This window comes from Hypanus sabinus, chromosome 10 (genome assembly GCF_030144855.1).
Source record: "Hypanus sabinus isolate sHypSab1 chromosome 10, sHypSab1.hap1, whole genome shotgun sequence".
Classification (NCBI taxonomy): Eukaryota; Metazoa; Chordata; class Chondrichthyes; order Myliobatiformes; family Dasyatidae; genus Hypanus; species Hypanus sabinus.
The window spans coordinates 125,907,604-125,922,376 of NC_082715.1; the positions used below are offsets into that span (position 1 = coordinate 125,907,604).

At 44.0% G+C, this 14,773-nt stretch overlaps 1 protein-coding gene across 7 annotated transcripts in view; it reads right to left on the minus strand.

The window, feature by feature from the left end:
- Positions 1-14,491, minus strand: part of acoxl (acyl-CoA oxidase-like) — a 358,948-nt gene extending 344,457 nt beyond the window's left edge. For all 7 annotated transcript variants that reach the window (XM_059982889.1, XM_059982890.1, XM_059982887.1 and 4 more), the window contains exons 1-2: positions 14,195-14,491; positions 8,052-8,148 (exon numbers count right to left, since the gene is read on the minus strand). In XM_059982889.1, coding sequence (XP_059838872.1) covers positions 8,052-8,148; positions 14,195-14,367 — 270 coding nt within the window. In that variant the 5' untranslated portion in view covers positions 14,368-14,491. The remainder of the gene's footprint in view (positions 1-8,051; positions 8,149-14,194) is intronic.
- Positions 14,492-14,773: the final 282 nt, after the last annotated feature.

The following is a 14,773-nucleotide window of genomic DNA, read 5'->3' on the forward strand; positions in this document are numbered from 1 at the left end:
AGAAAGGGAAGGAGGAGGGGAAGTGGGGGAAGTAATAGGTAGGTGAGAAGAGGTAAAAGGTCAGAGTGGGGAACAGGGGAAGGGATGGGGGGGGATTTGTTTACTGGAAGGTGAAATCGATATTCATGCCATCAGTTTGGAGGCTACCCAGTCAGAATATAATTTTGCTCCTTTGCCCTGAGGCATCAGAGCAGGCCATGGACCGACGTGTCAGAACAGGAATGGGAATCAGACTTAAAATGCTTGGCCACCAGGAAGTCCCGCTTGTGGCGGATAGTGCGGAGGTGCTCGCCGAAGCAGACCTCAAATTTACGACGGGTCTCACCAACGTAGAGGAGGCCACATCGGGAGCACCGGAAACAACAGACGACCGCAGCAGATTCGCAGGTGATGTGCTGCCTCACCTGGGAGGATTGCCTGGGGCCCTGAATGGAGATGAGGGAGGAGGTGTATGGGCAGGTGTAGCACTTGGGCCACTAACCAAGTTCATTTAATTAACAAAGCATTCAAGGGAAGATGTCTGGACTCCAAGCAGGCAAGTGTCCCCCAGCTGAAGGCACACTTGTGCAGGGCACTGATAGGTTACAATGCCACGGAGTCACTGCCAGCAACAGTTCATAACACTCATTTGGACTCGTGAAACTCCTTTTATACTTCCCCAGTGTCCCTAGTACAAGTACAGTAAGACTTCAATAATCCACTGTCCAATTCTTCAGAAATCCTGACAGCTTGGCTTCTGACTCACTTATCAGCCCAGAGTTGAGAATCAGGGGTTCACCGTGTATATTGGGTGTGCAGTCGAAATCAGGGTCTGGAGTCCATTATGATTTCAGTTCGTTCTGACAAACTGAGGGGTGCAAATTGAAACTTACAAGACAGAACTCACCAGGCTCTATTTTCCACACCCTCTCAGGGTTCTGCTTTCCTTTCTCTTTACACTAATTGTATTCACTAAAAAATGCATTACACTATTGTGTAAAAAGCAATAAAAGTGTGTCGGGCTATTTAGAGGAGCGGTGTCCAATAGTTGGGAACATCTTCTAGCCCAACACCAAAGTCCAAGGCTCCTGTAACAACTTTTGAAACATCACTTTCTATTGGCCAACTAATGCACAGCAATGTTCCATCAAGAAGAAAATAAATAAACAAGCAATGTGTTTTTGGTGTCGTGACCATGGGTGAAGCACCAGTTCCAATCTGGGGCTCCTAACCATTTTTGGGCCGTGGACCACTACCACCAACCGAGGGGTCCATTCTTTTCATTGTCACCAGTGGACCTCCTCTATCTTTCTTCCAATGATAAATTAGAAATTATACCGAAACGGTTTTTGCGTTATATGTCAATGATTTGGATGATGGAATTGATGGCTTTGTTGCAAAGTTTGCAGACAGCACTAAGGTAAGTGGAGGGGCAGGTAGTTTCGAAGTAGAGAGGCTACAGAAAAATTGGAGACAGATTAGGAGAATGGGCAAAGAAGGAGCAGATGGAATACAGCGTCGGGAAGTACAAGGTCATGCACTTTGGTAGAAGAAATAAAAGGCTATTTTCTAAATGGAAAGAAAATTCAAACAACTGAGGTGCAAGGGGACTTGGGAGTCCTTGTGCAGGATTCCCTAAAAGGTTAATTTGCAGGTTGAGTCTGTGGTGAGGAAGGCAAATGTGATGTTAGCATTCATTTCAAGAGGGCTAGAATATAAAAGCAAAGATGTTTTGTTGAGAATTTCTAAGTGAGGCCTCACTTAGAGTATTAAGAGCAGTTTTGGGCCCCTTATCTTAGAAAGAATGTGCTGAAACTGGAGAGGGTTCAAAGGAGGTTCACAAATGATTCCAGGATTGAACAGCTTGTCGTGAAGACCATTTGATGGCTCTGGGCCTGTATTCATTAGAATTCAGAAGAAGGAGGGGTGACCTCATTGAAACCTATCGAATGGTGAAGGGCCTTGATACACTGAATGTGGGGAGGATGTTTCCTATTGCGAGAGAGTCCAAGACCAGAGGAAACAGCATTGGATTAGAGGGGTGTTTGTGGAATTTGTTGCAAGAGGCAACTGTGGACGGCAAGTCTTTATGTATATTTAAGGCAGAGGTTGATAGATTCTTGATTGGTCAGGGTATGAAGAGATATGGGGAGAAGGCAGGAAATTGGGGCTGAGAGGAAAGATGAATCAGCCATGAAGAAATGGCATGGACTAGATGGGCCAAATAGCCTTATTCTGCTCCTATATCTTATAGTCTTTTGGTTTTAAACAGTTGGCTTGGTTTAATAGTAGTGCTCTCTCTTAGGAAAGGGGATAACTGCACTCATTTAAGGACTCTTACAATTTCATGCATGTTAATGATTGCTATTTATTTATATCACATTTGCACAATTTGTTGTCCATTGATCCTGTTTAGTTACCGTTCTATAGGTTTGCTAAGAATGCTCGCAGAAAAAGAATCTTAGGGTTGTATGTGATGACATGTATGCACTCTGATAATGAATTTTACTTTGACTTGTGCTTGTAACCTAGGCTAACAATTGGGTCCTCAGTTACAGTTAGAATGGAGTTTTATTCCGTGGAACATGGGAGATTGAGGTGGCCTGATAGAGGTATACAAAATCAAGAGTGGCACAGACAGATTGAAGGTACACAGTCTTTTTCACTGGGAGTAAGAGCTAAAAACAAGAGGGCATAGGTTTAAGATCAGAGGCAAGAGGTTTAGAAAGGATATTTAGAAACAGCTTTTCATGCAAAAGATGGTGCGCATTTGGAATGAAATGCCAGAAACAGAGGTTGAAGCAGAAATATTGGCGACATTTAAAAGCCATTGAATTAAGTACATGAATAGTACTGCCGGTTATGCACTGGCGTTTAGGGCAGAAATAAAAGTCCTCCATCTCTGTCTGTCTTTGGCCATCTTCTCTATTATGCTCCGGGGTGCTTCTGGATCCTCATTTCTGCGTCTATGAGAAGGCACCAAGTTGTCTTTGGACTCCCATGTTTCCTCCAGTAAAGTGCTGTCTTGATAATGGAATTTGACTCTCCTCACATCATTTGCCCAATCCATCTCTAATGTTTCCTCATGATGATGGTGGCCATGTCTCCTTGATGGCACCGAAGGAGTAGGGCGTGGTTGGGGAATCTTTCTTTGCTGGAAAACACTGTGGATCTTCCAGAGGCTCATGGAGTGGAATGATGGTGGTTTGACAAGGTCATTCTCTGTAACGCACCATCATTCTGACTCGGACAGAACACAGCTCTGGTACAGCTTTATCTTGGTGCAGATGCTGTTCTTGGTTGATCCCCATACGTTGCCCATTGATCTGAAGATGTTGCTGAGTCTGCACCGGATGCAAGTACATGGATGGGAGAGGTTAGAGGACCGTGGGCCAAATAAGGGCAGATGGGAGTAGGACACTGGACAACAGTCGACATGGACGGGTTGAGCCAATTTCCATACCATATGACTCAATAACACTGCCTTCCTTAGCCATTTCATCTAAAGGCAACCCATATATTTACATCTAGGATCAGGATTAGATAATGATGTCCACACCCCCCCACAGAAAATCATCAGTAAAACTTGTACCACAAACACTGCATTTGAATCTCCACCCTCATCAAATAATACTTAAGGCGCTTTTAAAAATCTCCTTCTTTACAGCTTCCCTTCCAGAAATGCTGCTTTTCAGTCTCTATCCCTTTTCATTCCAGGAGCTCACTCGAGCGTTCGCAGCCACACACCAAACTGAACGCAGCTGAACCGCAGAAAACAAACCAACACAGCGAAACCCCTCAAGCAGAAACAAGATACTGATCAACCAAACTATTGCTAGTGACGCAACACTGAGGGGCAATTCATAGCATCAAAGAGAAGCACAGCAGTGCAGTCCCTTTGGTCCACCACATCAACACCAACCACGATTCCTCTCTGCATTAACCCCATCTGCCACCGTTAAGCCCAAGCACCTCTACTGCTTTCTTAGTACTTCTCCAAATGCCTTTTGAACAATGTCATATAACCATATACCAATTACAGCACGGAAACAGGCCATCTCAGCCCTTCTAGTTCGTGCTGAACGCTGACTCTCACCTAGTCCCACCGACCTGCACTCAGACCATATCCCTCTATTCCTTTCCTGTCCATATACCCAACCAATTTTTTAAAAAATGACAAAATCGAACCTGCCTCTACCACTTCTACTGGAAGCTCATTCCACACAGCTACCATTTTCTGAGTAAAGAAAAGTTCCCCCTAAACTTTTGCCCCTTAACTCTCAACTCATGTCCTCTTGTTTGAATCTCCCCTACTCTCAATGGAAAAAGCCTATCCACGTCAACTCTATCTATCCCCCTCATAATTTTAAATACCTCTATCAAGTCCCCCCTCAACCTTCTAAGCTCCAAAGAATACCTAACGTGTTCAACCTTTCTCTGTAACTTAGGTGCTGAAACCCAGGTAACATACCAGTAAATCTTCTCTGTACTCTCTCTAATTTGTTGACATCTTTCCTATAATTCGGTGACCAGAACTGTACACAATAATCTTGTACAATTTTAACACTCATCCCAACTCCTGTACTCAATGCTCTGATTTATAAAGACCAGCATACCAAAAGCTTTCTTCACCACCCTATCCACATGAGATTCCACCTTCAGGGAACTATGCACCATCATTCCTAGATCACTCTGTTCTACTGCATTCCTCAACGCCCTACCATTTACCATGTATGTCCTATTTTGATTATTCCTACCAAAAAGTAGCACCTCACACTTATCAGCATTAAACTCCATCTGCCATCTTTCAGCCCACTCTTCTAACTGGCCTGAATCTCTCTGCAAGCTTTGAAAACCTACTTCATTATCCACAATGCCACCTATCTTAGTATCATCTGCATACTTACTAATCCAATTTACCATGCCATCATCCAGATCATTAATGTATATGACAAACAACATTGGACCCTGAGGCACACCACTAGTCACCAGCCTCAAACTTAACAAACAGTTATCCACCACTACTCTCTGGCATCTCCCATCCAGCCACTGTTGAATCCATTTTACTACTTCAATATTAACACCTAACGATTGAACCTTCCTAACTAACCTTCCGTGTCATTACATCTGACTCTTTGCCTCATCTAGCAGCTTGATCTATACAAGGACCACTCCGTGTTTGGAAATATCTGCTCCCCAGATCTCTTTTGTTTCTCCCTCCCCCTTAAACCAGGGGTTCCCGGCCTTTTTTATGGCATGGACCAATACCATTGAGAAGGTGGTCTATGGACCCCAGGTTGGGAAGCTCTGCCCTCTAGCTTTAAACCCCCTATCTTGGATAAAAGTCTCTGACTATCTAACCATCAATATCCTATATACCATCCCAAGGTGAAAGTCAAAGTCAAATTTATAGTCACATATGCACAACTACATTTGTATATGCAGATATAATGAAGAACTTACTTGCAACAGCATCACAGCCACATAACATCATGTAAGCAGCATTCATAAGAAAAACATAAATTATACACAATTTTACAAGAAAGAACACAGCTAAAACAAAAGTCCATTTTAGTGCAAAGTTATCAAAGTGCCCAGAGTGTTGCTCAAGTGCAGGGATTTGGTTGGTTCAAGAGCTGAATGGTTAAAGGGAAGTTGCTGCCTTGAACCTGGTGCAGTGGGACTTTAGGCTTTTCTTCCTCCACGGCTCAGATGGTGGGAATCTTTGATAATGGATGTTACCTTCTTTAGGCAGCACCTACGGTAGTGGTCACCAACCTTTTGAAGCCCAAAATCCCCTACCTCGGCCTTAGTGAAAGGCAAGATTGATCCCAGATCGATTAGTTACACGCAGGCACACCGGGGCAGAAAAGACCGGAAGTAAAACCCCGCAACCCAGAAGCAGAAATAATGTATGACCACCAGGGATCCCCGCCCTTTTTTGCACCGCGGACCGGTTTAATATTGACAATATTCTTGCAGACTGGCCGCCGAGGGGGGGGGATTGCTAAACACCGCGGGAATACAGCGATACTCAAAGGGGACTCCTTATGTCCAGTCTATTCCACGATTTAGTTTTCGTGGCTCTCAGCACTTAGCTGCTATCCCTCGCTGCTCATGTTTTTTCCGCTGAAAAAACTCAGTGTGTTTGTCTTTAAGTGCAGGGTGCTTGGTCTCAAGGTGCCGAAGCAGTTTTGACGGCTTCATTGCCTCAAGGGACAGCCTCCTGCCCGCTGCCAGATGCCTTGGCCAGGTGTGGCTGGTCGTGGGTGGGGTGAGAGTACAAGGTCAGGGCTGGAGGTCCCCATGCCAGAGCCACTGTGGTCGCAGTCCAGAGAGAGCGACCGACCGAGCAAGGAGAGTGAAAGGCCCGCACCCGCCCCCTTTATAGGATCTATCGGCCGACAAAAGTTTGTTTCAGTGGATCGCAGCGAGGTAGCTGCTCTGCTACTTCCAAAACCCTGAGCCCGAATGAGGTTGTCTGCGAAGATTTTACCACCGGGATCCCCACGAACATTCGGTGTGCTAAACGGGTTTAGAAGCGGCGCCCATCTGTCCGCGCTCCAGGGCGGTAGCAACAGCACTTCCCGCCGGCCGCGCGAGGGTATCACTGCGGTTAGGCAACTGATGTCCTCGTGTGGGTTCAAGTTCAAAAGTGGGCTGACAGGGAATGAGGAAAGGTGCAGCTGATTCATATCGTTTCCTCACAGCCCAGTGGTTGGGGACCAGTGAAGTACACTGTGTAGTGCGGGGAGCTGTGCGCATGCACACTGGGCAGAAAGAATGGAACTAAAACCCCACAGCCTGGAAACAATCTCTCAACAGTATTTGTGTATTTATTTTTCTTTTTTTGTCATGATCTACTGGGAAAGTCTCAAAGATCGACCAGTCAATCGCGATCAACGGGTTGGCGACCACTAACCTACAGATACCAATGGTGGGGAGGGAAGTGTCTATGATTTACTGATCAGAGTTCACTACTCTCTGCAGCCTCTTACATTCCTGCACATTAAATCTGCGACACCAGACCATGATGCAACCAGTCAGCGAGCATTCGACAGTACATCCGTAGACTGTTCAGTGATAAACCAAACCTCCTATGCCTTCCTTATGATTACATCTACACTTGGCCACTTTATTAGGTAACCTGTACACCTGCTCATTAATGCAAATATCTAATCAGCCAATCACGTGGCGGCAACTCAACGCATAAAAGCACGTAGGCATGGTCAAAAGGGTCAGTTGTTGTTCAGTCCAAGTATCAAAACGGGGAAGAAATGTGATGATTGTGGAATGATTGTTGGTGTCTGATGGTGTGGTTATCTCAGTATCTTCAGAGTATCTCAGAAACTGCTGATCTCCCATGATTTTCACACACAAAAGTCTCTTGAGTTTACAGAGAATGGTGCGAGAAACAAAAATCATGCAGAGAGCAGCAGTTCTCTGGGCAAAAACACCTTGTTAATGAGAGAGGTGAGAGGAGAGCAACCAGACTGGTTCAAGCTGACAGGAAGGCAACAGTAACTCAAATAACCACGCGTTACAACAGTGATGTGCAGAGGAGCATCTCTGAACGCACAGCACATCAATCCTATAGCATCAGAAGACCAGGAACATACACTCACTGACTACATTATCAGGTACTGGTGGCACCTAATAAAGAGGCCACTCAGTTTACGTGCTGGGCCTAAGACAGGTCATACAATATGTTAATGTCAATTACAAAAGGAATGACGACTTTTTCAGCCTCACAATTTTGATTTTTAATTTTTAGTAAATAGTTGACAAGTCTCAAAATTTTTCTTTTGACTTGATATTATGCACAATGTTTTATAGATTAGCTTAAAAAACACCTACCTCATTATATTTTAAATTTAGAAAATGAGACAGTAAAATGTGAAGCTAATTGTAGGAACTAAATACTTTGTCAAGGCACTGTACACATAACTCAAAATTCTCTTAAAGCGTCAACCCAGGATTATGTTCTCAAGTCCTAATTCTATTGATATATATTCTGTTTAATTACACTATTAGGATTGGTTCTTTGAAAGAAAATTATTCTGCAAGAATACCTGTTCTTCCAATTGTTGTTGAACCATTGGTAACTTTATAACATACTTGACTCGTTCAGAGGACAGGTCACGCATCTCATCTAGATTCAGGTCATACCTATAAAGAACAGATTTCTGTTAATACAATTATTATTAACAATAATAATTATCATTACAATTAACAATATTAACAATAATTATTATTATTGTTGGTCCCTCAACACCAGCTCCATAGCAAAGAAAGCCCAGCAGCGTCTCTACTTTCTGCGAAGGCTGAGGAAAGTCCATCTCCCACCCCCCATCTTCATTACATTGTACAGGGGTTGTATTGAGAGCATCCTGAGCAGCTGCATCACTGCCTGGTTCGGAAATTGCACCATCTCGGATCACAAGACCCTGCAGTGGATAGTGAGGTCAGCTGAGAAGATCATCGGGTTCTCTCTTACCGCCATTACAGACATTTACACTACACTCTGCATCTGCAAAGCAAACAGCATTATGACGGACCCCATACACCCCTCATACAAACTCTTCTCCCTCTTGCCGTCTGGAAAAAGGCTCCAAAGCATTTGCACTCTCACAACCAGACTGTGCAACAGTTTCTTCCCCCAAGCCATCAGACTCCTCAATACCCAGAGTCTGGACTGACACCAACTTACTGCTCTCTACTGTGCCTATTGTCTTGTTTATTATTTATTGTATTGCCTGCACTGTTTTGTGCACTTTATGCAGTCCTGGGTAGGTCTTTAGTCTAGTGTACCTTTTTCTCTGTTGTTTTTACGTAGTTCAATGTAGCTTTTGTATTGTTTCATGTAGCACCATGGTCGTGAAAAACGTTGTCTTGTTTTTACTGTGTACTGTACCAGCAGTTATGGTTGAAATGATAATAAAAAGTAACTTGACTTGACTTGTTATCAACTCCTACTTTCATCATCCCAAAACATACTCATAGTTAAATTATTTATCACTTTACAAATCTGAAATTTAAATGGTAAAGAAGAATTAAACAAAAACTCAGCATCTCTGCATTTGCATACTTCAGGGATGTAAAGTACTTCAGATTATTGTCAACAGTAAAATCAATTATTCTTGAAGTTCAACTGACAACAATCTGAAACTGCACCATACAACTTGCAATCACACAAGCGTTTAATGTGCCAGAACACTCTGTTACGAAGGATGAACAACTCTGATGGGCAGAAGGGTGCAGAGTCGCCCATGTCCCCCTCCCCTGGGAGAATTACAAACCGTTATTGTTGCCAGGCTGCTAATGAGAGAGAAAGAGATGGAACAAAACATACTGGGACTGGAACATTTGCTTCAAGCAAGGGCGAGATAACACTGGGGAGAGAGACCATATTATGACTCCTGTAAGACTCACGGCTCCAGAGAGGGCTGTTTACTTGGTACTATTCTGTTCATTAAAATTCCTCAGTGGACAGCTGGAGTGGGCTGGTTTGATGGGCTAAGCCATTCAAAACTGATTGACATCTGAGACCCTGTGAGTAGGGATAAAAGTGAGGTCTGGGGAGACACATCAGGAGATGCACCAAGAGACACACTAGTGAGCACTGCTTAAGTGTTGGAACCCACGAGAAAGTGTGGGGCATCGGAGACCGAACGAAGGATCAGTCAATTTTAACTCAGTGTTTATAGTGAGGCCGGTGGGGGCTTGTGTGTGTGTCCACCCTTGCCTGGGTGATGAGTCCACCATAGAGGAACGGTCTAGCTAAAGGACAGAGGGGTCATACCTGAATGGCCACAACAACACATCGACGAATCAAGAAAGTAAAGGAAGGTTTGAATGACTGTAGCTGTCACTGTTTGCTCGATCTCTCTCTCTCTCTCTCTCTCTCCCTCCAACGGTTACAACAAAAGAACCAACAACTACCTCAGCCTGTATGAACTGAACTGAACTTTATATTCACATATGACAATTCATTATCCCCTAGACATTGATAGAGCTTGTTTATTATTGATTATTATTATACCCACACTTTTAGGTTTAGTATTGCTAACTTGTATTCTCTGTATATTTGCATTGTTGATATTGATTTGTATATTTTGCAATAAACACTGTTTGGAAAATAGTACCAGACTCCAACGGACACTTCTATCTTTGCTGGTAAGACACCCAGTTACGGGGTACGTAACAACTCCAAGGCATCAAGCAATAGAATCAGCAAAGTAAAATTGAGCCAGAAGGAGGTACATGGGCAGGAACAAGCACAAGATGCAGACTGTGTTTTTTACTTTCAATTAATAGCATTTGAGAAGTGAGGAAACGGTGGTCAGCAGTCCAGAGCTTAGTCAGTCACCAAAGATGGAACACAGAAAAATTAGGGATACACAGGATGTTAGAAATACATGCAAGTTAAATCAATGGACAAACAACGAGAGACCTGCACTATGGCTTCACAGACAAATTCAATTTCTATAGTAGCAGACAAGAAATTTGAATTTGGAATACTTTGAAAATAGAATAAATTCTATTCTATAGTAGCATAGTGGTCAGCACAAAACTTTTAGAGTACCAGAGACATGGGTTCAATTGCCACTGCTACCTGTCTGTTCTCCCCGTAACCACACTATTTCCTCTGGGTGTTCCAGCTTCCTCCCACAGTCCAAAGATGTACCAGTTGGTAGGCTGATAGGTCATTGCAAATTGTCTAGTGGTTAGGCCAGGATTAAATTGCACAAAGAGCCAGAAGGGCCTATTCAACACTATATTTCAATAAATAAAATATTAATCTGCAATAGTAATTTAAAAACCCACTGGACTCTGATTAAAAATTCTCCTGGCTCTCAAATATTCTTCAGGGGAAGTTATTTCCACCCTTACTTGGTCTGGTCTATATCTAATTCCTGTGGTTCAGGATTAACCAAAACATCCTCTTGTTCAACCTCAAAGAACAGCCAGGGAAAAGGAAGGGTTTATTACAAAAGAGAACAAAATCCATTCATTATTAGAAATCAGGGAGATAGTCATGACAAATAGCGCTGAGATGAAGCTGGTGCATTAGAGAAATATGCATCCCAATGACGGGACTCTTGACTGGCGCAAAGATCAGCCCTTGTCCTCATCTTCCTGGAGGAGGAGGAAGAGGACAGTGAAGTTGTGTAACTAATAGAGCTGCTGCCTCACTGAACCAGAGGCTCAGGTTCAATCCCGACCCTGGATACTGTCTGCACAGTTTGCAAGTTTACTCTGTGACCATGTGTGTTCCTCCAGGCGCTCTAGGTTCTTTCTACATCTTGGAAATATATCATCGGCAGGGGTATTGTAACTACCATTGTAAATCACCCTGAATGTGTAAGAGAATGCAGGAGTAGTTGGTGAGAATGTGGGAAGAGTAAAGGAGAATTAATATAGGCTTGGGTGTAAATAAATGGTTAATGGTCAGCAAGTATTCAGTAGGCCAAAGTGCCCATTTCCATCTTGTATATTTCTATAAGGAATGGCTCTGCAAATAACCACACTCTACCCGGATGCCTCTTTATCATTACCCAGCTGGTGAGGGAAAATAGCCTGGCTTCATTTCTAATTATCTACATTCTTCTGGTCTGAAGGTCATCTCGGAAACAAATGTGACACTGAAGTGCCAACAATCCAAGTCTGAAGACGTACCGGTCCCGAGCTTAATTGTCATTGTAAATTGTCCCGTGATTAGGCTAGGGTTAAATCTGGGGTTGCAGGACGGCGTGGGGTGGGAGGGCCTATTCCACACTGTATCTCTAAATAAATAAGTAATCTGGTTCAGTTCTGGCCTGAATGAAGAAGCCTTTGACTGTGATAGGCTCTGAGTACAGCGCTGTTTTATCCTGTTGGAGGAAATTTCTGTTTGTTCTTTGTTGAATGTCAGGCAAGCAGCGTTACAATTTAGGGAAAGCGATGGTGAGGGCAACCTGGCTGGTCGCTGCACGCTAATGCAGCGTCTCGACCCAAAACGTTGACTGTTTACTCTTTTCCATAGATGCTGCCCGGCCTGCTGAGTTCCCCTAGCATTTTATGTGTGTTGCTTCGGAAATTGATGGTGTCAGTTTGAGTGGTTTTATGAATGGGCAGCATGGTTGTCATGGTTACGTTTCTTGTGGGGAGTTAGAAGATTCAGAAAGAGAAGGCACTACATTTTATTGTGACTGTGAGTGGAATGTTGAAAATGAGACCACGTTAATTGTCCAAACCAGCCAGGTGATGATGAAAAGGTGTTTTCAGAGAATAGCACAGACCTATAGATCACAGAAATTGTTGCTTTGGCCCACTGACCCTCAACCACATATTTGCATCTAATCCTGCAATGACTCACCTCATTTGCAGCAGAACGTTTCCTCTGTGCCACTGTTAACTCTAGATTTGACTATTCCAATGATGCTCCTGGCATCCTTTCCTTTGTCCTTGTCTGGTAGACCCAAACATCTGCAAGCTGTGTTGTAATACACTCTGGCCCAGTCAACCATGATGCTAATTCGCATTAGCTCCGAGTTAACCAACGTCTGGGTGTAAAAATTCCTGTAGCTATTTTCGTAACTTCACTGCTACCTCATCTTTGATTTCTCCTCCAGAGTCTTAACTTGGAGTCCCCACATCTTCCTCTTCTGACTTCACTCTAAGTTTCAGAAATGTGCCTCACACCCTTTACTCTGGGTTTCACTCTCTTGACTTCTCTCCCTCATCTTCACTACACACACAAAATGCTGGAAGAACTCAGCAGGTCACAGACAGACAGACAGACTTTATTGATCCCGAGGGAAATTGGGTTTCGTTACAGTTGCACCAAGAATAGTGTCGAAATATAGCAATATAAAACCACAAATAATTAAATAATAATAAGTAAATTATGCCAAGTGGAAATAAGTCCAGGATCAGCCTACTGGCTCAGGGTGTCTGACACTCTGAGGGAGGAGTTGTAAAGTTTGATGGCCACAGGCAGGAATGACTTCCTATGACACTCAGTGTTGCATCTCTGTAGAATAAGTCTCTGGCTGAATGTACTCCTGTGCCTAACGAGTACATTATGGAGTGGATGGGAGACATTGTCCAAGATGGCATGCAAGGTCAGGTAGCAGCAATGGTAAAGAGTGAACAGTTGATGTTTTGGGCCAAGACCCTTCATCAGGGCTGGGAATTATTCACTGTAAGCTGTTCTTTGAAACATTATCACTTGGGACAAATTCCTGATTACCTGCCAAAATTAATCGTGCATCTCAGTGTCAAATTCTGCTTGACATTCCTGCTAAGTGTGCTGGGACATCTTTCTGAACTACAGGCATTATTGGCGCAGCGATGAAAGGACACAAATCAAATCCAACCACATTAGTAAAAAGTAGAGAGGTCTAAAGTAGAATGATTATGGAGTTTACAATGGGAGTTTCACAATCAGTTAGCTAAAGGGGCATTCCACAAAGAGTTGAACATAGGTTTCTATACAATTCGAGTTATCTAGCAGTATCTGATGAAATCCAAACAATGCAGATGAGGCACCAAGTGGATCTGCAGATTCCTTGCCCTCACACTCTTTTCCGACTTCAGGGACTTGTTCTGTATCCCTTCCAGGTCATCAATGCTAAAATTGAATAACCTCCCACACATTTTGCCTGGTTTATCACTTTTAAAATAAAATCATTTGACAGATTTAATTTGAAGTATTACAGTGAGTGATTCACCAGAGCTAATCTAAATCTTGCATTCTAACATTCCACAGGTCAGTCAATACATCTGCTTACAATAATATTAAATCATTTACAGGGTTCAGAGGCAGGGCAACACGGGGCCATTTGTTTTAATATTTCAAAAAAATGCATTAAACAAACAGTATAAATGTCAAGCAACACACACAATGCTGGGGGAATTCAGCAGGTCAGGCAGGATCAATGGAAATCAATAAACAGTTGACGCTTCGGGCCGAGACTCTTGTTCAGCTCCAACTGTATAACTGTAGATGTTATACATATTGTACCGAACAAGAAATGATCCAAACAAGACCGCCGAGAGGGAAAGGCAGATTAACAGTGTAAACTGTGAAGAGAAGCCCGCATCACATGGCACTGAAGATAACATTTTAGATAAACCATAACCCGGAAAGAGGAAGGATCCCAGCGGCTGGCGCGGCCGGCTTGAAAGGCTTGGGTGTGTGTGTGATTGTGCGCCCCGAGGACCGGCTTACCTGTGCTGGCGGAACAGTTGGCTCTGTGCGGTCTGCCGCCGGAGCTGATTCTTCAGCTGCCAGTGCTGCCCGTCCAGGTACCTGGCCAGCGAAGTGTCCCTAATGCCCAGTCTCTGCTCTATTGCGTTATCTTCCTCTTCCTGATGCTGGTGCTGAGAACCGTCTCCCCGCATGTTTAGTACTCTTCTCGCTCCCCAACTCCCCTCACTTCTCTGCCTCGTTTCCGGGTAAGATGTATCTCTTGCCCCCCGCTCGGTAACATTTCCCGCAGCCGGGGTTGGCGCGGCTCCGGGCGCGTCAGCACGCACGCGGGGCGGGGCGGGGCGGGGCCGTGTCTGGAAGCCCAGCTCCGGCTGCCGGACAGCAGCAGATGCCATGTGCCACTCCACGACAGAACAGCCTTTTCTTTCAACAAAAATGGTCAAAGTCGAGTTAATTGTCCTGGGATGTGAACTTCCCACTCCCTCCTGTTCAGGGCATTTGCAGAGGCAGGTGCGTAAAAAGGGCCCGGAGGGTCATTACGGACTCCAATCACAAACTGTTCCAGCTGCTACCATCCAGGAAATGGTACCGCAGCAT